Raw genomic sequence first — 19,303 nt, forward strand, 5'->3', positions numbered from 1 at the left:
GCTTGGCGATGGTCTTGTAGCCCATTCCAGCCTTGTGTAGGTCTACAATCTTGTCCCTGACATCCTTGGACAGCTCTTTGGTCTTGGCCATGGTGGAGAGTTTGGAATCTGATTGATTGATTGCTTCTGTGGACAGGTGTCTTTTATACAGGTAACGAGCTGAGATTAGGAGCACTCCCTTTAAGAGAGTGCTCCTAATCTCAGCTCGTTACCTGTATAAAAGACACCTGGGAGCCAGAAATCTTGCTGATTGATAGGGGATCAAATACTTTAATACTTTAATACTTTTAATACTTAGGTAATTTATCTAAACAGACAGCCAGTCACTGACACACTGAGACATGTATGTAAAAATATATATCTTATCAAGAATTTTGCCATTAACAAAACCTAAGGACAGAAAACTATAAAATGTTTATAAAACTCTAAAATACAGGTAAGTAAATCGAAAACATCAGCACTACCAAATATAAAAAATAGGAACAGTATAAAATTTGATATGATCTCAAGTGTGGAGAGCTGCTCATTCTTCCTCGTGGATCCGTAGCAACTAGCTCTTGTTACAAAGCTGGAGACAACCAACAAATCCGAAGCACATCAAAATGGATAAAAGATGATTCTCTCAAAACAGGAATACATGTTTTTTGATTTCCAAAACCTACAAGAGGCTGTGACTGCACCAGTTTAGATGTGTTTCAAGACTTGATTCAGTACATTATCAATTTTATCACTCTCATCGTTCACTTGTTCCAAGTCCAGCAGATTCCCAATGCTCAGACAGAGATTTTACAGCCTCCTGTGTAGAAGAGAAGCGAAGAGAAGTAAAGAGTTAGACAGGAATACAACAGACTTTAAATTACTGTTGGAGATGTATGTGTTGCAAAGAGGAGTAATGGAAGTACTATGTAACTATGGCAACTCTCAGGTAGCATAATAGCAGTAACAACAAATCACACAGTGCTAGATCTTGATATTCATGCTATTTGTGAGTCCAAGTCTCAAAACTCCTGTTTTTAATCATCCTAATGGTTGTAATCAGCAGTTCCTGTCTAGAAGAGCCCAGAGCAGAGATGTGAACAAAGCAACACTGCCTCCAGCCAGCACCACCTCAGTGGCATGGAAGAGTGCAGGAGTTACAGAGAGTATGGTGATGTATAACCAAACCAGGGATCAGATACTGACGCTGTTGAGGCAAAGCCTTCAAGATTTGCACAACTGATTTGGCGAGATCCAACCTTCTGCAACACAGTTTTAAAAGAAAAACTCTTTAGTTTGCTTCTTAGTATTAAGATTATGTAGCATCACTTTTGTTTTCTCTCATTCTGGACCTGTGCTTTTAATGATTCACTGAAAACCCGCCTTCTCACTGCCTGGACTCTGCTCAAGTGACATTATAATTGGGGAGCAAAAAAGTGAAAAGTAGAGCTCCAGGACACAATAAAGTGAATAGATTGTAGTTATATACTGTAGCTTGTCAGGGGGGGTAAGCCTTCAGTCTAGTGCTATATGCGGTGTTTAAGTACGAGCTGCGTGTAATTAGCGGAGGTGTAGGTTTGGTTTCAGAAGTGGGGTGGACATGCATTTCGAGTCCTCTGTGTGGGAGGAGACACTGGGGGGGACTAAAGAGCTAAAGAGGAAGAAAAGGATCAATTATTTTTAAACTGACATTGATAAACAGACCCTCTCTCGTTTCAAACTTTGTGAGATTTCTTCAAATCAGTGCATGCAACAAAAAATATGTGACGCTCTTTTTTACTATATCCACCTACAGAAGTATTATTGAGTTAATGTGACTTTTATAACAGTTAATATGATTAAGTCTGGAAAACAATATTTAACTGTCTGATAAAAAATGTATTGGGAACAATTCCTTGAATTAAAAACTCTGTTAGGATAGTGTAATTCCCACAAGTGTGTACAGTGACCTTCAGTCAATGCTTACTCTTGTAACTGCTGCTGAATCTAGCTGGTCCAGTTGGTCATTGTTGCTTTGAAGTGTTTTTTTGCAGCTTCAAGGGCTTTCCACTGCTTTTCCACCTCCTGCAACAACTCCTGCGGTTTTTCAGCCTCTCTGCGGCCCACATCTGATAGGGACCCTGCAGCCTGGGACCTGCCTGCATCTGGCTTGTTCTTCTCTAGCATCTGAAATTGCACTCTCCTCATTTCTGTCAGCTCCTGAAATGTCATCTTTAAATCCTGCATCTGGCAAATAAGTTTTCTCTCAGAAAGACTCTCCTGCTTAATGGGGCTTCTGACCTCAGTCTGGGATGCCATGGAGGAGCAGTGCGGTCTGGGAGGAGAATCAGTGGAGTTGGAGGAGCAGGGTGTGGCATCTAGGCACTCCACAGCATTGTGGGTGTCATCTTCCTTGGCCTTCTTACTTTTAGAGCTTTCTGGGGCCATAATGGATATGTGTTTCCCCCTGAAAAAGTAGAAGGATATTTCTTGGGGCTGAATTAAAAGGGATTTCAGAGAGCACACTGGTGCTGAATTGAGCACAGCTATTTCAGTCGAAGGCATTTCTTCAATCCAGTTTGAACATCATATCATCGTTGACACTGACAACATAGTGTCAAATAGGACATAATAAGTAAATATCAACCAAATTTAAACAAACATGATTCCTGGAAAGTACTGATGTTCAAAATACAATGAAAAGATACCTCCAATCTTAAAAATTGCTCTCCTTGAGCAGTGTGTGAGAAAAATAAATCTGATACAATGTTTCAGATAACAAAAAATCTGATGCATACAAAATGTGGTAGATAAAATACCTCCAACCTTAAAAATTGCTCTCTCTATCACACATTTCATGTATCAGATTGTTTTAAATGTCTCAGATTTCTGTCTCTCACACACAATGTCAATTTTTGAATTTGTGAATTGCATATACAACAGATTCCATATGTAATCTGAAACATTATTTCAAGCACGAACTATATTAAATATATATATTGATTTATATATAAAAAGCCAAAACAGATCAGACCAATGTGAATGAAGCTAATTCTCAAAGGTTCAAATTCAGGGGAGATTGCATCTCACTGAACCATACATACCTTTTAGGAGCCAGAGAGTAGTAGCTTGTGATTACTGGCAAGCCATTGTTCTGAGGGAATGAAGATGACAGAGATGTAATTCTAGCCCAAATGACTTTATAAAAATACTATTTATTTGCTACTGCTATTTATTCTGGACAGGATTCACAGGGGACCTCCAATAATGGTACCAGTATCACAATTATAGTGAAGATTTAGCAAGATTTACTTAGCAGTGCTAAGTAAACCAGTCAGGAATTAATCTGCAATCCAGCCCATTATAAAATGCCCTTACCTCCTGTCCTCTAGTCCTCATCTGTGTATGAATTTCCTCACTAAAAACAAACAAACATATATTAACTCCTGTTGTTTTACTGTGATTTCTCTTATGCCCCCCTCTCGCATATACTTTACTGCACATTTTATAACAATTGTACTTCTGCACTTTTGTCAGGCTTAAAGCTAGGGTGTGCAATCCTGAGAGGCAGCAGTTCGCAGCTTGTTTTGAAAGCACAGAGCCGCCCTCGCTTCAGAGCGTCTCCAAAGCCACGCCCCCTCTATCACACATGCGCACACACACACAGAGCACAGTCTCAGCGCCAGGAGAGACGTGTGGGTGGAATCAGTCGCAACGGTTTCAGATGACCGCAGTCTCATTCACACTACATGAGCTAAATACTTCATTACATTAACAAAATATATCAAAAACAAATCAAACCATATAATTACTTGTCCAAAAGAAAAAAAGCAACCATGGCATCATTTTTCAGACCCTTCGAGTCCCGCAGTTGCCTCCAGCGTGGAAAAGCAACGCCAATGTTAATTCTGCTTTTAGCACGCTCTTTATCCAGACGTTTTTTCGTTGTAGCAGTTTCTAACACGGTCTTTCTTTTCTTGTTTCCTTTTAGTGGTGGTACAGGGGGAAAATATGGAAACTGCGGCTCGCCTTCCATTCTCGCGCTCGTTCTGCACAGCGTCTAGAAACCCGCGCTGATGACGTGTGATTGTCTGCGCGAACAAGTTGCGCGGCGGTATGCAAATATAGATTGACAGACAGGATGAACATCCTATCATTACATTCGGACCGATTGGTCGATCATTTTGTAAGTCCTGCCCCTTCCACAGAAGAGATATATATATATATATATATATATATATATATATATATATATATATATATATATATATATATATAGGAGGAAAAAGTATGTTTTTCCTGTCTGGCAACAAAATAAGGCCTGCAGACTGCAGGCCTCAAGGACACACCGATGTTATGCTCAGTGGAAGCTGACATCTTGAAAGTAACTGCACATGATCTAGAAAGCTTAAAAACTTGATAGGATGATGATTATGTAAACGGATGTTGCACAACACTGTCGTGCATCATAAGACATTTAACTAACTGTTAGCAATAATTTTCCCTCCACGGCCAATGAGAGAAAGGGGATCTTGTGTGCTTTGCTGGATGTATTCTCAAGTTTGAGCATATTAACCCTCTCTTCATACACATTTCAAACAAGATACCTGTTTTGGTTTCCCTAAGTGAAAGGGAACTGCAGACTATTTTTCAACTTGACATATACATCCCAACATGAATGGATACTTACTGTGTTTCCTGAATCAGGATTCTCCTGCTAGGACGATTTGTACTACTATTCCCACAATATTTCTGCCAATAGTGCAAAACTTTTCTGTCCAGGCTTTTCATAGTGTTGCTGGAAACAATGAACAATATTAATGGACTCTGTTTTGCAACATTTTCATCATATGACCCCTTGCAGGCATTACAATATATTGTTATAAATAACTATTACTTTTGGATGAAGAAAAAATTATCTTATTCTCTACAAAATCTCTAATTGTACTACAGCAGATCTGCTCACATACAGTGAGGGAGAAAAGTATTTGATCACCTGCTGATTTCGTACGTTTGCCCACTGAAAAAGAAATGATCATTCTATAATTTTAATGGTAGGTGTATTTTAACAGTGAGAGACAGAATAACAACAAAAAAATCCAGAAAAACGCATTTCAAAAAAGTTATAAATTGATTTGCATGTTAATGAGTGAAATAAGTATATGATCCCCTATCAATCAGCAAGATTTCTGGCTCCCAGGTGTCTTTTATACAGGTAACGAGCTGAGATTAGGAGCACTCTCTTAAAGGGAGTGCTCCTAATCTCAGCTCGTTACCTGTATAAAAGACACCTGTCCACAGAAGCAATCAATCAATCAGATTCCAAACTCTCCACCATGGCCAAGACCAAAGAGCTGTCCAAGGATGTCAGGGACAAGATTATAGACCTACACAAGGCTGGAATGGGCTACAAGACCATCGCCAAGCAGCTTGGTGAGAAGGTGACAACAGTTGGTGCGATTATTCGCAAATGGAAGAAACACAAAATAACTGTCAGTCTCCCTCGGTCTGGGGCTCCATGCAAGATCTCACCTCATGGAGTTTCAATGATCATGAGAACGGTGAGGAATCAGCCCAGAACTACACAGGAGGATCTTGTTAATGATCTCAAGGCAGCTGGGGCCATAGTCACCAAGAAAACAATTGGTAACACACTACGCCGTGAAGGACTGAAATCCTGCAGCGCCTGCAAGGTCCCCCTGCTCAAGAAAGCGCATGTACAGGCCCGTCTGAAGTTTGCCAATGAACATCTGAATGATTCAGAGGAGAACTGGGTGAAAGTGTTGTGGTCAGATGAGACCAAAATCGAGCTCTTTGGCATCAACTCAACTCGCCGTGTTTGGAGGAGGAGGAATGACCCCAAGAACACCATCCCCACCGTCAAACATGGAGGTGGAAACATTATGCATTGGGGGTGTTTTTCTGTTAAGGGGACAGGACGACTGCACCGCATCAAAGGGACGATGGACGGGGCCATGTACCGTCAAATCTTGGGTGAGAACCTCCTTCCCTCAGCCAGGGCATTGAAAATGGGTCGTGGATGGGTATTCCAGCATGACAATGACCCAAAACACACAGCCAAGGCAACAAAGGAGTGGTTCAAGAAGAAGCACATTAATGTCCTGGAGTGGCCTAGCCAGTCTCCAGACCTTAATCCCATAGAAAATCTGTGGAGGGAGCTGAAGGTTCGAGTTGCCAAACGTCAGCCTCGAAACCTTAATGACTTGGAGAGGATCTGCAAAGAGGAGTGGGACAAAATCCCTCCTGAGATGTGTGCAAACCTGGTGGCCAACTACAAGAAACGTCTGACCTCTGTGATTGCCAACAAGGGTTTTGCCACCAAGTACTAAGTCAAAGGGGTCAAATACTTATTTCCCTCATTAACATGCAAATCAATTTATAACTTTTTTGAAATACGTTTTTCTGGATTTTTTTGTTGTTATTCTGTCTCTCACTGCTAAAATACACCTACCATCAAAATTATAGACTGATCATTTCTTTGTCAGTGGGAAAACATACAAAATCAGCAGGGGATTAAATACTTTTTTCCCTCACTGTATATTGCCATCTTAATCCAAAATTCAGGTCAGCTGGGCCTGCTCAGCATTTGTATACATGCCACAGAGCATGATAGGTTGTTAATTGCTTAATTGTATAATGCAGTACACCTGTTTGGAGGCATCTGCATTCATTATGTTCCTCCACTCATTGGACAGGTGTCAGCATGGGCACCCTGACTGGTCTGTGGCTACGCAGCCCCATACGCAACAAACTGCGATGCACTGTGTGTTCTGACACCTTTCTATCAGAACCAGCATTAACTTTTTCAGCAATTTGAGCTACAGTAGCTCGTCTGTTGGATCGGACCACACGGGCCAGCCTTCGCTCCCCACGTGCATCAATGAGCCTTGGCCGCCTATGACCCTGTCGCCAGTTCACCACTTTTCCTTCCTTGGACCACTTTTAATAGGTGCTGACCACTGCAGACTGGGAACACCCCACAAGAGCTGCTGTTTTGGAGATGCTCTGACCCAGTCATCTAGCCATCACAATTTGGCCCTTGTCAAAGTCGCTCAGATCCTTACTCTTGCCCATTTGTCCTGCTTCTAACACATCAACTTTGAGGACAAAACTTGCTGCCTAATATATCCCACCCACTGACAGGTGCCATGATAACGAGATTATCAGTGTTATTCACTTCACCTGTCAGTGGTCATAATGTTATGGCTGATCAATGTATATTTTGTTTGTTGTCAAGCTGACTCCTTAAAAATAGAAATTAGTAGTGTAATGTCTGTCTAGTGTGTCCTCTCTTTGCTTTTTTGTTTGCCTGATACAGTGAAGCAGAGTGTGTACATTTTAAATAGTGCTTATATTTTTTTTAGGAAAAGGAAGATAATATATTTGTAAACCAAGGAGCAGAGAGAAGGAGCATCAGAAATTGTCTATACTGTATCTAGGATATGAAAACAAATGAGGATTTTTTTGTATTATTTTTATTGTGTCAAGAACTTCACTACTTTTATATGTTATATATAAAACACAGCATGGGCTCAAAAGTGTGCTGTTGGGGATCAGGGCTGGCCATTTGACAGAATATGCAGTTGTGAAACAAAAGTAACCTTTACATGTAAAACAGAATGCAATCCCTAATCCTGATGGGGTACTGACTAAACTTAAAAAAACTCCCATGCTAGCTGTGGGCGACTAAACTGTTTCTAAATGGTCACGTGCCAGTCCAAGTTACCAGGTCCTAGTCGTGCTCATAAGCGGGGTATCCAGGGTGGTGGCATGGTTCTCAAACAATCTGTGTTCGGTAACCAAAACGGGTTCTCGAACAAAGCCAGTAAATCACAACACATGCTCCTTGAACTGCTCCTTAGGCTGAGGGGCTGTATCATGCTTAGAATAACAAAATCGAAATGTAGTTTGTAGGAAATTTAGTCCTTGTCTCATTAGTTCCTTTGTTAATATAGTAAAACAGTTTTACAATGAAAGCTAAGCCAATTATATTATTATACTGAAATGCAGGATATATATAGGTAATCCTCTTAAAACATGCACCACTAGTGTTACATGAGAGTAAAACATTGAATATGTCATTCTCTATTATATTCTTGTGTCTTTTTGATAAGTCATTTAATAATTAAAAAAAAAGAAAAATCATCTGTATGAAAAAAGACAATCAGCCTGCTACATGTGCTATGTCATGTTTTTACCACCACCCCCTAGGTTCTTGATTGGAACAAACACACCAAACAGGTGTACAAAAAGTATATCAACAAATATATTGTGTTTTTGGTTGTCTGATGATATTAATTTTAACATATCAACAATGTCTGAAAGCATCTGCAAGTGTTCATGACAATATGACAAGACCAATAGCAACTGAAAACCACCTTAAATTACCTTCTCAACTTGTTTTACTGACTGAAGTCTCTGTCATAACCTGAATTACAAATGTGACACCTCAAACAAAATCGCTCGTTCCACTCATGACACATCGTAACCTTACTTAATTTTCCCGTCAACAGTATGTTGCTTATAAATGTAGCATAAATGCTTTTATTGGATGCCGAGTGCAAGAAAATACATGCAATTTAGGTAACGATCGAACGTGACTTCAGGACACCATGCAGACACAAATTATTAATTTCACAACACTGCACGCATTCTCATCAAAAGTTTTATAAAACCGACCCTATATTTGTGTGGTTATATGCATATGATAGTATATTACAACTCTGTAGTTTCTATGCAATACTATGATGCATAAAGACACTGACTGTTTCAAACGTGATATGTGGGTAAAAAAATTGTAAATCTATCAATTAGGCTTAATCTTATTATATCAGTGTAAATTCTGTTTAGGCAGACAATAATTTTGAACCATTTTAGTGAAAACAAATACTCATGTATTTCTTAATTTTGTATACTTGCTAATAATGTATGTATATGTATTAACGTTTTGTTTGTTTGAACTATTGCCAAGTTGGTGATCATCCTCCGTGGTCCATGTTTTGGGTGAATGACCCATATCAATTTTGTAGCCCATAATATTCTGTATATAAATTGATTAGCATAAAAAACTGATCAATTCCAGGAGCCATGTATTCGTCCCAGCACAATTATCCACTCTTAGAGGGAAGATTTTCAAGAGACGGATCCTTCAATATTTACATTTCAGACTGTACTGAATCCTGTCTTCTCCGTCCAAAAAAGTGTGTTCTACACAGTAGGTAGATGGAGATTGATCCAGTCTAGACCACATTCGGAGAGTCCTCTGCATTTAAACCTCTGTGGCATTTCTGTTTCTGCAGTCTATTCTAGTCTGACTTTGTGGCTGTAACTACATAAACAGAACTGGGGTCAATGGCTTTGGTTGAACTCCCAATTCCATAAATCTATGTTTTGTAACCAATTGATAGATATTGTATCCAAATGCAAAGTTTGAATACTGTGCTCTAATGGCTCATCCTCTCCCAGTTATATGTGCCTCTTGTTCATGTAAACCTGTCGCACAGTAATCCCTGTTGTACTGCATGAATCCAAATAAAACCCTGGAGAAAAAAGTTTGGATAATTGGACCAGCTGAACAAAAATCGTGAAATTCCTTAAGGGTGCTGACTCTTGTACTGTGTAAATTCCTAGTGAATACAATTGGCCCGCTGGACTCCGTCAGTAGATTCTGTCTACTGTACATTTCAATTGAAGGAACATTTTGATCCACAAAAAGAAAGGCTTAGACTCAACTGATTTAACCTCCAGCTAAGAAAGCAAAGGAAGAGGCAGAAATCTATGACTAAAAATAAATACAAAATGTGCTGCACTGCTGTGGGTAAGCATTAGCAAGAAGTGGGAAACAACACACAGAGAATCTTTTTTTTTTGTTTGTTTGTTTAATTAACACACAGCTGGTCGGGTCCCTTACAGTTGATCCCTGTAGCTATTCCCCAACACCACAATTCCCCAATAACAATTTGTCCCCACAACAGTTCACCCCCATCATATGTTCTCCCCTTGAGCATTTGTAATCATGAGTGCTATTACTTATTGTAGACCCATAGAACACGTATACCTACATATATAGGTATAAATATAATATACACACACACACACACATACACTTTTTATTATTTATTAAAATGTTTTTTCCTTAATTCATCAATTCATGTGAGACTATATCTTAAAAAATGCAGTCATGTACAACTAATCAGGACAGTTAGCTGCGGCAGCTATAGGCTACTTAAACCAGGTTTCTAATTAAAGCTTGTATGTCATGTGAGCCCAGCATTGTGGGTTTGATTCCTGATGTTCAGATGTTATTAAAACATCTGAACATCAGAAATTGGACCCACAGTTCACATGACATACAAGCTTTAATTTTTAACCCATTTTAAGTAGCCTACAGTTGCCGCAGTCAACTGTCATGATTAGTTGTATATGACTGAATTATTGAAGTTATAGTCTCAAATGAATGTATCAAATGAGAAAAAAAAAAAAAAACATAATACAAAATTGACGTGCTCCCGGTCCAGACAAAGACCAATCAGCTGCCACTGCTGTGGCCACCGTGCATCTTTTTTAAGGAGACGTACAGCTTCCATCGGGCAGTTTTTAGTTCAGCTTCCATTGCCTGAAAGAGAATGAGGGGAGAGGGGATCAGAAACAGTCATTCTTGATCATTTGTAAATCTCTGTAATAAGGTGGCAGGTGCGCTCTGTAGGTAAGATTTGATTTCCATGAACACAATTGGCTACCCCACAAACCCATCCCATTAAAGCTGCATAGGACTGTTACTGGCTTTAAATTACACTACAAAGGCACAGATTTGGATTTTATTTCCCTGTTGTTCACAAGTTCCCTGGATAGAATAGAGAGTTTCACTCCTCACCTCATTTTCCTTCTGCATCTCCTCCAGAGAAGTCAACAGCTCCTCCTTCTCATTCAGATTCTGTAAGGGAAAAGTCCAGTACTGAGAGTCACTCACCGCCTGAAGACCCACACTGTCCCTGCAGCTGGTGTTGGGTTGTTGGGTTGTAATCACAATGGAAAATATGTAATGAATCGTAAATGGAATCACAGGTTTTGAAAGCTGCTTGTGAAGTTTAGGTTAAGGGTGTGTACTAGCTCACTGAGAGTTGCCACAATGTGAAGCATCCCCCATTTTGATGGCATTTTTGTTTTCTTTAGAAGAGTGCTAAAAACAGAATTGGAAGAGAAAAATCAGATGTTGCCTTACGTGTTTGATCAACCTGTCCAGCATAGTTAGAGCCTTTGAGGTCAGAAAGACTTTACGCTGTGGGGAAAGACAAGTTAGATGAGGTTGATTATTAAACGCATTACAAATATAAACATATTACGTGTTCTAAACATAAACCCAGAGAAGCTATTCTGAAAGCTAGTCAGAGTATTTAACATGCTTTTTCACTAGCCAACGATGGCTCAACAACAATGGATGTAATGTGAAACAGTTGGTCCATTTCAAAGGCTAGCTCATATCTATTGAATAGTGTGGTGGACCGTAATCCAGTTGAAGTCTTTTGATATAATGTAAACTCAAGCATATAAAAAACTAGCTTGGTGTTTCCAGTTGCAGAAAGAGATTGCTAGAACACAGGGCATCTTCCCCTTCCCCCATTTTAACAAATTAAGGATAACACGCCCACCTCTGCAATCTTCAGATCTGACGTGATGCTGCTCTTGATGGAAATGCGCTGATTCTTTTCTTTTTGGACCTGTTTTACCTGTAAAAAATAAATGCCCCACAGAGAATATGTGTTTGTACATATACTTTGGTTATGAAAGGTCTCTCTTGTGCAGAAGTTGTTTTACTCTTGTCATCTCTAAAGGTGCGGCCTTCTAACTTGCAGCAGGGCATGTATAACTTTTAAGTTTGAAAATAAGGCAAGAATGGGAAGGAGGGGAGCTATGAAGAAATATCAACAATGTTAAATGTAGTCTCATTTTCTCACCTCTTTTTCCTTCTTAGAGATGTCCTTGGATAGGATGTCTTTTGCTTTGATCTGTGTGAGAGGGGAAAAAATGTTATAGGTTTGTTTAGCAAAACCAAGCTGCCTGAGTAAGCTTATGTCAGCTTTGACTTAAATGGCTGGAGACTTAAAATGCACATATCATTTTCTATAATGTTTACTGACCAGGTTCCTGCAATAATCCATTAGACTTTTGGGATCATTTCTCCTCAATGTGGGAGTGAGCTCCACCGATCTATAGAACTGCTCTCTGGCCATCTCCTCCATCACTGGACACCTTAATATTGAATAAACAGAAGAGAGTCAGCTGCAGTTCGGCAGAGCCGTAAAGAGTAAGCCCAGTCAGGTCAGAAATGTGTAAACTCACAGGTTACAAATGTAAAATTGAGAAGGAAACTAGAACAAAAACTGTCAGTCAGGTGAGATAATGACCTGATATAATTTTCTCAATTTTAAACCACAAAACCACTTTTCAGGTCCGGTTAAAATGTGACACTCCATTCTTCACTTCAGTCTTACATTTATTATGTCTGCAATTCTTACTTTAAATTGTACATATTGCTTTTACTGTATTCTCCCTGGGAAGGGGTATCTGCTAAGAAATGTGTAACAAATCTGGCTATTCTGGCACTGGTTTGTAGAAATGCAAGTGGACTATTCCTTTCACTACTTTTTTAGTAAATCAACAATGCAGCATTAACTAATGACAAACATAAATTATCTGTATAAAAGAAATAGCAAATTCCTTCATAAAGCAATATACTAATCAAGCAGAATAACTGGGAAAAAATATTCTGTCTCGGTAATATTAATAATAACTTATTGTTTGCCTCAGATCAGTTTCATCCTTCAAGTACTTACTTGCATTCAGTGTCTGAGTTGTCATCAATGCCACTGTCACTTGTGTCCTCTACAGAGATAATAAAAATGTAGTGGCATTAGAAGACTATACTGCTTACAATTCGTTTTCGTATACATGGAAATTAGAGCAACTAGGGGTAGAGCCTTAAACTTGTCTGTTTTAGTTTGTTTCAAAATCAATTAAATGCAACTTCATCTTAATTGTTCCAGATACCTTTACCTCTAACTGCAATGTCCCCAGTTAAAGATGCAAATGGTAAAGATGTTTAAAGATGTTTTTTGATATTCAACTGATATTTATTAAGTCCTTACTAGATACTGAGCCCCTCCTCATCCTCAGTCTGTGCATCCTGGTATCTAAAGAAAAAAGTTCAACTTTGTTAGATGACTGGTTTCTAAAGCTCCCAAGCATTTCAATTTGGTTATGACCATCAGTTTATGTTTTTGTTTGTTTGTTTATGTATTTATTTTCTTGAAGTATGTTTATCACTCTCTAAAGCTTTCTGTGGCTACCCTGCGAAGGGCGCTATATAAATAAACACTGATTGACCTGAGAAGTGTACATAATAGTGGTCTACGTTATAAATACCTTAAACACACCAACGTCTTACCCATCCATAACCTTACTATCTAACGGTCATAACAACTTGTGTGTGTGTGTATATATATATATATATATATATATATATATATATATATATATAAACTAAGACTTTTAAGGGGTCATTAAATATTTACTTGACTATTGCCATTGTACTGCGGACTGAATCAAACTCATAAACGAATTAATAGGTTAATTCACTATTTATAAAATAATACGTCTGCGACGTTAGGTCATCACTCTGTTCCAGTTCAGACATCGATTGAAATTCCGATTCCTTCTGGCTCAAATACACTATGATTTATTTCAATATTTAATTATTGTGAACCCCTTTGATGGAAACTAATTAGAAAAGAGAAACTTGAACAGTTTTCCAGTTCGCCGAGTTAAAACAACCAGCAGCAGGAATTACTTTCTCCGAGCCTGTATGCCAATTCTTGATGGTTACCCTCATTTGCTAGTCGATAGAATATTTTCTGTCTTTCCGTTTATTTTATCCCAAGCGCATTATTATTATTATTATTATTATTATTATTATTATTATTATTATTATTATTATTATTGGGTCTTACCTTTTGAGAAAATAGGTCTCAGCTGTTTATTGGTGTAAACTGTTTGTGTAAAACCCAAAGACTTCGTGGAGCTGTCGTATCGGACGTCCGTTTGCTGGAAGTTCAGCATGAGCTGTGCTGTACAAGATTCCAGGAACTGTAACGTCATAATGTTTTGGAACTTTCAACGCGAGGTCCCTTATGGCAATTAATCACTTTGATTATCTGATTCTAAATGACGCACGAATACAATGCATCAATAATAATAATAATAATATTAATAATAATAATAATAATAATAATAATAATAATAATAATAATAATAATATTAACATAACTATTTATACCCTTCATACAAAAAGTTCATTCAAAACAGGATAAAACGGACAAAGAGTACATAAAACATAATAAAAATTAATTTAAATTACAACCATCAAGTGTCTAACAAGTAATGGTGTCCCCAGAAAGCGTTATCTTTCCAGTTCATTCTAAATGGCTTCTAACTAGCATTTAACATGATTGCAGTGCTCACCAATTGTATTATACATATACCTTTAAGTTAGTGAGAATAGTGTGGTTGGTTTGTTCACATTTTTCATTATATTTTTAAGTACTTTTATTAACACTCTCTTGTGTAGCTTTCAATGTGTAGAGAACACTGTGGCACCATTGGAAAGGGCACTATACCGACTTAAGATTGATTGCTAGTTTTTGATGCTGGAGATCATTTCTAACTATATATAACTTACACAAAGTCCTAAAACAACTTCTACACCTGAAAGTGAAAGTTGTCCACATTAATCTAATAAAATAAAAATATATTGCAAAATATTGGCTCTGAACTATGTAAGGCAGTTTTGTTGTTTTGTTTTGTTTTTATGGCAAAATTCATATATGTACCATTGTATCCAATACTATATATTAACAGACCTTTGGAAGGCTGATGCATGAAAGTGTATTTCCATACAGGTGGTTTACCGAACACTTCCATAAGGCTCAAAGCTGGCAACCCTTAGATGTGCTAGTTATAATATGAGTTTATATATACTCTTTAAAAAAAATAGTTTTTACAACTTTATATAACATTATTTTATGTAAACATGAAATATTTCCTATGTATCCGAGCTTCCAGATGGAGATGAGCTCAACATGCACTGAAGATGGCAACCCGTAGTTTAGAGCAGTGATTCCCAAACCGGTCCTGGAGGACCCCCTGTCCTGCTTGTTTTTGTCCCAAACAAGCTCTTAATGAGATAATTGATGCATGTATTGCATTGTTAGTTCAATTAAGGATTCAATTAAGCAATTAAGGGCTTGGTTGGAACAAAATCCAGCATGTCGGAGGTAATCCAGGACCTTTTTGGGAATCCCTGGTTTAGAGCAATCTGTGTTTCAGAAATTATAAAATTTATAAAATGATTATTGGATTATTGTGTTTTCTTAAATGAGTTAAAATGATGCTGAGAAGGCCAAAGAACAGCCTGCTTGAATTTGCAATTATTGATCAGCCCTTTGGGAGGAATTGTTTATAGCTTTCCTGATTTTATGGACATTTCCTAACCTAATGCAATACTGTTCTCCTCATAAAAATACTTGATTACATATTTGGAATAACCATTTACTGGATCTGCTGTTATAGTACCTGTTGGGTGAAGTCTCCACAGTTTGACCTGTTTAACTCTGTCCCTCCAGATACCTCCTGTCCCCAGTGGAGGAGGAGAAAAGAGAGGCCGACAGCGGATCAGCGAGCCCCCAAGCCCAGGGGGCCAAGCCTGCTGGTGGCCGAAAGGGCTGGGAATCGGGTCAGATCTCCATGCCTCAGTTTAAGGAGAAGCTGACTGGCTTCTTCTCGCCCCTCAAGCAGAAGCAGACCCCCTCCCCAGAGGAGAAGAAGAGCCCAACCAAAGGGGAGCCCTGGGAGGCAGGCTGTGTTTTGCAGGACAAAGCCAACGTCTCTGAGTCCTGTAGCCAGGCCTTTGCCGCCACCTGTCAGCTACTGCTGGAGTGCACCACCTTCCCAGTCTACCTGTCAGAGGATGAGACTGAGGCTCTCTACACTACCGTCTTCCAGGAATTCGGTGAGACATTCTGGTATCCTGTGTATGTTCTCAGAATAGCGACCTATCCTTATATCCTGTCGGTTTGAAATCAGAATGTGTATTTGACTGGTTTTAACACCACCTTGGTCAGACTGTTGGAGGTGAGATGAATGCACCATTCCACTGTCATGCAATCTGCTAAGTTTCATACTTCGAGCCCACAGTACACAGGACACAGCTGTAGTGGAAGACCAAACTTGATGTTGCAAGATTTCAGGCACTGGCCAGCCCCAGGAAAAGCGTGTTGTGTCTCTTGCTGAATTAACCCAGGTCTACTACAAATTCCCTCTCCTGTAATGGGGCTCTGTTAATCCTTCATGCTCCAGGTCATGCCAAACTGAAATTTAATATTTGAAAACATTGCACAGCAAATGTTTTTCCTGGTTCAGCCACTTGTGAGCCTTTCCATGCTTTGGCCCATATCTGGCACCCACAATATAATGTTCTCAATATTTGGTTTCTTCTGTAACCTCAGACAACTGCTTGTAAAACCCGTCATTGAAAGAATAAGCAGAAAAGCAGTGACAGAAGATTAACTGAAAATATAAGTTGGAGTATTTTTCATAGTAATTAATGTAACTGATAATAATAGCAATGTTTTCATGCCAGGTTCAGTACTGGTGAATTTCTATATCACTTATTCACTATATAGATCGTATTCTGACAAGTCTTTAAATCGGTTTTATCCAGTTTTTGCCAATCCAAAATGTAGAGACCTACTACACACATATGCATATGTTTTGTAGACTACAAGCTAGATAAAAACTGCTTTGGCCAACAGAAAAATCCAATTCAGATTCATTAGTGTCAAAGTTACCTTAAATACAGAATGTCATGTATAGCATTCTGGTGAGAAAGGTAACGCGTGTGTCTATGTTGTTGGCAGGCAATGGGGAGGGCAGCTTGCCCCTCTGGCTCAAGTCGCTGATGACACTGTGCTGCTTTGTGAAGGACTGCCATGTACAGAATGTGGCCATCTCCACTCTGCTGGAGCTGGTCAACCACTCCCAGTCACTGGCCCTGGTCATCGAGGACAAGAACCGGCGCTACAAGATCTCCGACAATAACCCCTTCTGTGGCCGTCTGCAGATGGTCACTGTGCCACCCATCAACCCTGGGGTCCTCCGAATCATTGCAGAGAAAACCGACTTCTATCTAACTGTTTTGTGAGACAATATTGCCTCAGACGTATGGATTAATTCATGCATGTCTTTATATTTTATACTCGGTATTTGTAAATTAAGGATATTTGTTAGACTATATATAGGCTGTTGTCCCTTCCAAATCTGCTTTTCAGATGTGGTCACACAAACATGGGGATATGTTTCTGATGTTTGATCATGTAGTTTAGTCACAGACTAAAGGCATTTTTAGTTAATGTCAGAATATACCAATACAGTTACAGCGAACAAGTTTAAACTGAGTGATGTATGAATGTTTTACTTTGTCAGAAGGAAGGAGCAGAAGTAATTTGGTAGTACTTTGGTGAAAGATATTTGATCAGTCTGAAGCTGTGGTTTCCAACACTGGTCCTGGCAATCACACTGTTTGTATTGAAATACTCTATTCATGTTTGAGATTTGCTTTATGTGGCTTTAGAGTCTGTTTTTGCAATTGTCTGCTGGCATTGGGTTAAGCTATTAAAATACAATTACTTGTACCAAATCAACATTTAGTTTATTGTTGAGAGACACTTTCTACTCCTTATAAATACAAATGTCACTGTGTACAGGTTTCGACTTTATTTATGGCAAGGTTGACGTTTTGATTTGGTGCAGGCCTAATTTACTCCTGTGACTTAGCTTTTGGACTAGCTATTGGACTCGGTATGGATGGTCTGTTGTCTTCCAGTTCGGTGAACTTGTCTAACCGCCCTCATAAGTCTAAGTGTCTAATATGAACACCAGCTGTGGAGTGCATGTTACATAGGTGGGGGCTTCCCCTGAAATCACATGTCAAAGCTGTCATTCCTCCACAGGGAAGCAGACTGGAAGCCCTATTTAGATTCTCGGTACTGTGGCACCTGACTAGGGAAATTCAGAGCAGTAGGACCATGCCGCTGAACCGGTCCTTTGACAGGTAATTATGACTTTCCCATGGATCTTTGCAACAACATGTGAGACGATTTCTCAGCTGATGTGTTTCTGTTCCCTGTAAACAGTTTTAGCACTTTGTTTCTTTGGTAGCCCCATGTTCTCTCTCTTTCTCATGAAATGTCCTTTTATACGCTTAAACCAGTTTATTTATTTTCCTCCCCTTCTTTTTTCCATTTCTCCCCCTGCTCTTCATTAACCATTTCAAGGTCCCAAGTTGTCCAACATCCACAAGCAGAACTTCTGCCTCCCTCAGCAGTTTCTTTTCTTTTTCTGTCTACCATTCTCTGTCACTCTCCCAATAGATCTCAGTATTTAGTATTAGATTTTCCAAAATTAATTCACAAAAATATGAAATCTTCAAAATCCACACTACTATGAATCGGAAACATTAAAGTGTCCATTGAGACGTTTTAGTTTAGGGGAGAAAATTACCTTTTTTGGCCACTAGCCACTGTGTCTGGTAGATGGAAAAAACTTACCAGCCACTTGGTATTTTTACCAGGCAAAGGCAAACATCACCAAAAATGCACAAGGGTGCGTAAGTGTGTGGTGAACACGTTAAAACGTGGCATTTATTCAGGTAATTAATCAATCACTATTACAGAAGCTAATTGCACACCTGTATAGACATGGCAGCTAATGGGGATCTGTATAAACACACTAAACTAAGTAACACATGAGAAGGGGTGTTATACGGTGACACATTATTGCTCTTCATACTCCCCTTCCTCTTCAGTGCTACTCCCTTCTGTGGGTCTCTGCACATCATTAAAGGATTTCAATGGATTGGCTCGATATTTATAGAGTCACGGTCTGTGGTTGGGTAAAAAATATATAATCTCTAGGAATGATGTCAGACAGTAACGTCATTTTCATTGGTCAATACGATGCATGCCAGCAATGACGCAATGTAAACGTCAACGTTTCTCTTCAGCAGGATCTCCGCTACACAACAAAAAATGCACATCTCTATCGCAAATCAAGTACATTGTAACTGTTGCAATTGATGAATGCTTATCTAACACAACAACATTGTTAAATAATTATCTATGTTAAAATACATTATTAGAAGACATATGGAAATGGCATAATAACAGCAGACCTGTCAATTCTCACGCATCTTGTGTCAGACTCTTGTATTATTGCC

At 39.0% G+C, this 19,303-nt stretch overlaps 3 protein-coding genes across 5 annotated transcripts; 1 reads left to right on the forward strand and 2 right to left on the reverse strand.

Annotated features, from left to right (window-relative positions):
* Positions 1 to 346: 346 nt before the first annotated feature.
* On the reverse strand, positions 347 to 4,739 carry LOC136751409 (uncharacterized). Of its 3 annotated transcripts, none has more exons than XM_066707015.1 (5): positions 4,646 to 4,739; positions 3,334 to 3,373; positions 3,060 to 3,109; positions 1,943 to 2,422; positions 347 to 796 (listed from the first exon to the last, which is right to left on the reverse strand). In XM_066707015.1, exons 2-4 carry the CDS (start codon positions 3,352 to 3,354, stop codon positions 1,963 to 1,965), a joined length of 531 nt encoding a protein of 176 aa, XP_066563112.1. In that variant the 5' UTR covers positions 3,355 to 3,373; positions 4,646 to 4,739; the 3' UTR covers positions 347 to 796; positions 1,943 to 1,962. The 3 variants fall into 3 exon arrangements, with proteins under 3 accessions (XP_066563112.1, XP_066563111.1, XP_066563113.1); XM_066707014.1 differs by lacking the exon at positions 4,646 to 4,739 and adding an exon at positions 3,768 to 4,021; XM_066707016.1 differs by lacking the exon at positions 4,646 to 4,739 and adding an exon at positions 3,757 to 4,021.
* A 5,340-nt stretch (positions 4,740 to 10,079) lies between these two features.
* LOC136751803 (uncharacterized) lies at positions 10,080 to 14,086 on the reverse strand. The gene is made up of 9 exons (XM_066707576.1): positions 13,983 to 14,086; positions 13,122 to 13,166; positions 12,810 to 12,858; positions 12,114 to 12,225; positions 11,931 to 11,981; positions 11,625 to 11,702; positions 11,198 to 11,254; positions 10,850 to 10,909; positions 10,080 to 10,591 (listed from the first exon to the last, which is right to left on the reverse strand). The coding sequence occupies exons 2-9, from the start codon at positions 13,156 to 13,158 to the stop codon at positions 10,505 to 10,507; spliced, it is 531 nt and encodes a 176-aa protein (XP_066563673.1). The 5' UTR covers positions 13,159 to 13,166; positions 13,983 to 14,086; the 3' UTR covers positions 10,080 to 10,504.
* Positions 14,087 to 15,093: 1,007 nt separating this feature from the next.
* Positions 15,094 to 17,373, forward strand: LOC136751866 (protein dopey-2-like). The gene is made up of 3 exons (XM_066707620.1): positions 15,094 to 15,131; positions 15,654 to 16,039; positions 16,947 to 17,373. Exons 1-3 carry the CDS (start codon positions 15,094 to 15,096, stop codon positions 17,228 to 17,230), a joined length of 708 nt encoding a protein of 235 aa, XP_066563717.1. The 3' UTR covers positions 17,231 to 17,373.
* The last annotated feature ends 1,930 nt before the right edge of the window (positions 17,374 to 19,303 follow it).

The sequence above is a fragment of the Amia ocellicauda genome, chromosome 6 (genome assembly GCF_036373705.1).
Source record: "Amia ocellicauda isolate fAmiCal2 chromosome 6, fAmiCal2.hap1, whole genome shotgun sequence".
Lineage (NCBI taxonomy): Eukaryota > Metazoa > Chordata > Actinopteri > Amiiformes > Amiidae > Amia > Amia ocellicauda.

What these genes read in the sequence shown, in the direction of transcription:
- LOC136751409 (XM_066707014.1), bottom strand. Translation starts at nt 3,991, where the DNA reads ATGGAAGGCGAGCCGCAGTTTCCATATTTTCCCCCTGTACCACCACTA. An exon ending in TGAGGACTAGAGGACAGGAG is followed by an intron (nt 3,110 to 3,333) that starts GTAAGGGCATTT and finishes TCATTCCCTCAG; the next exon opens with AACAATGGCTTGCCAGTAAT. An exon ending in TACTCTCTGGCTCCTAAAAG is followed by an intron (nt 2,423 to 3,059) that starts GTATGTATGGTT and finishes CTACTTTTTCAG; the next exon opens with GGGGAAACACATATCCATTA.
- LOC136751866 (XM_066707620.1), top strand. Translation starts at nt 15,094, where the DNA reads ATGGAGATGAGCTCAACATGCACTGAAGATGGCAACCC. An exon ending in TGCACTGAAGATGGCAACCC is followed by an intron (nt 15,132 to 15,653) that starts GTAGTTTAGAGC and finishes CTGTCCCTCCAG; the next exon opens with ATACCTCCTGTCCCCAGTGG. An exon ending in TACCGTCTTCCAGGAATTCG is followed by an intron (nt 16,040 to 16,946) that starts GTGAGACATTCT and finishes TGTTGTTGGCAG; the next exon opens with GCAATGGGGAGGGCAGCTTG.
- LOC136751803 (XM_066707576.1), bottom strand. Translation starts at nt 13,158, where the DNA reads ATGCACAGACTGAGGATGAGGAGGGGCTCAGTATCTA. An exon ending in GAGGAGGGGCTCAGTATCTA is followed by an intron (nt 12,859 to 13,121) that starts GTAAGGACTTAA and finishes TTATCTCTGTAG; the next exon opens with AGGACACAAGTGACAGTGGC. An exon ending in TGGATTATTGCAGGAACCTG is followed by an intron (nt 11,982 to 12,113) that starts GTCAGTAAACAT and finishes CCTCTCACACAG; the next exon opens with ATCAAAGCAAAAGACATCCT.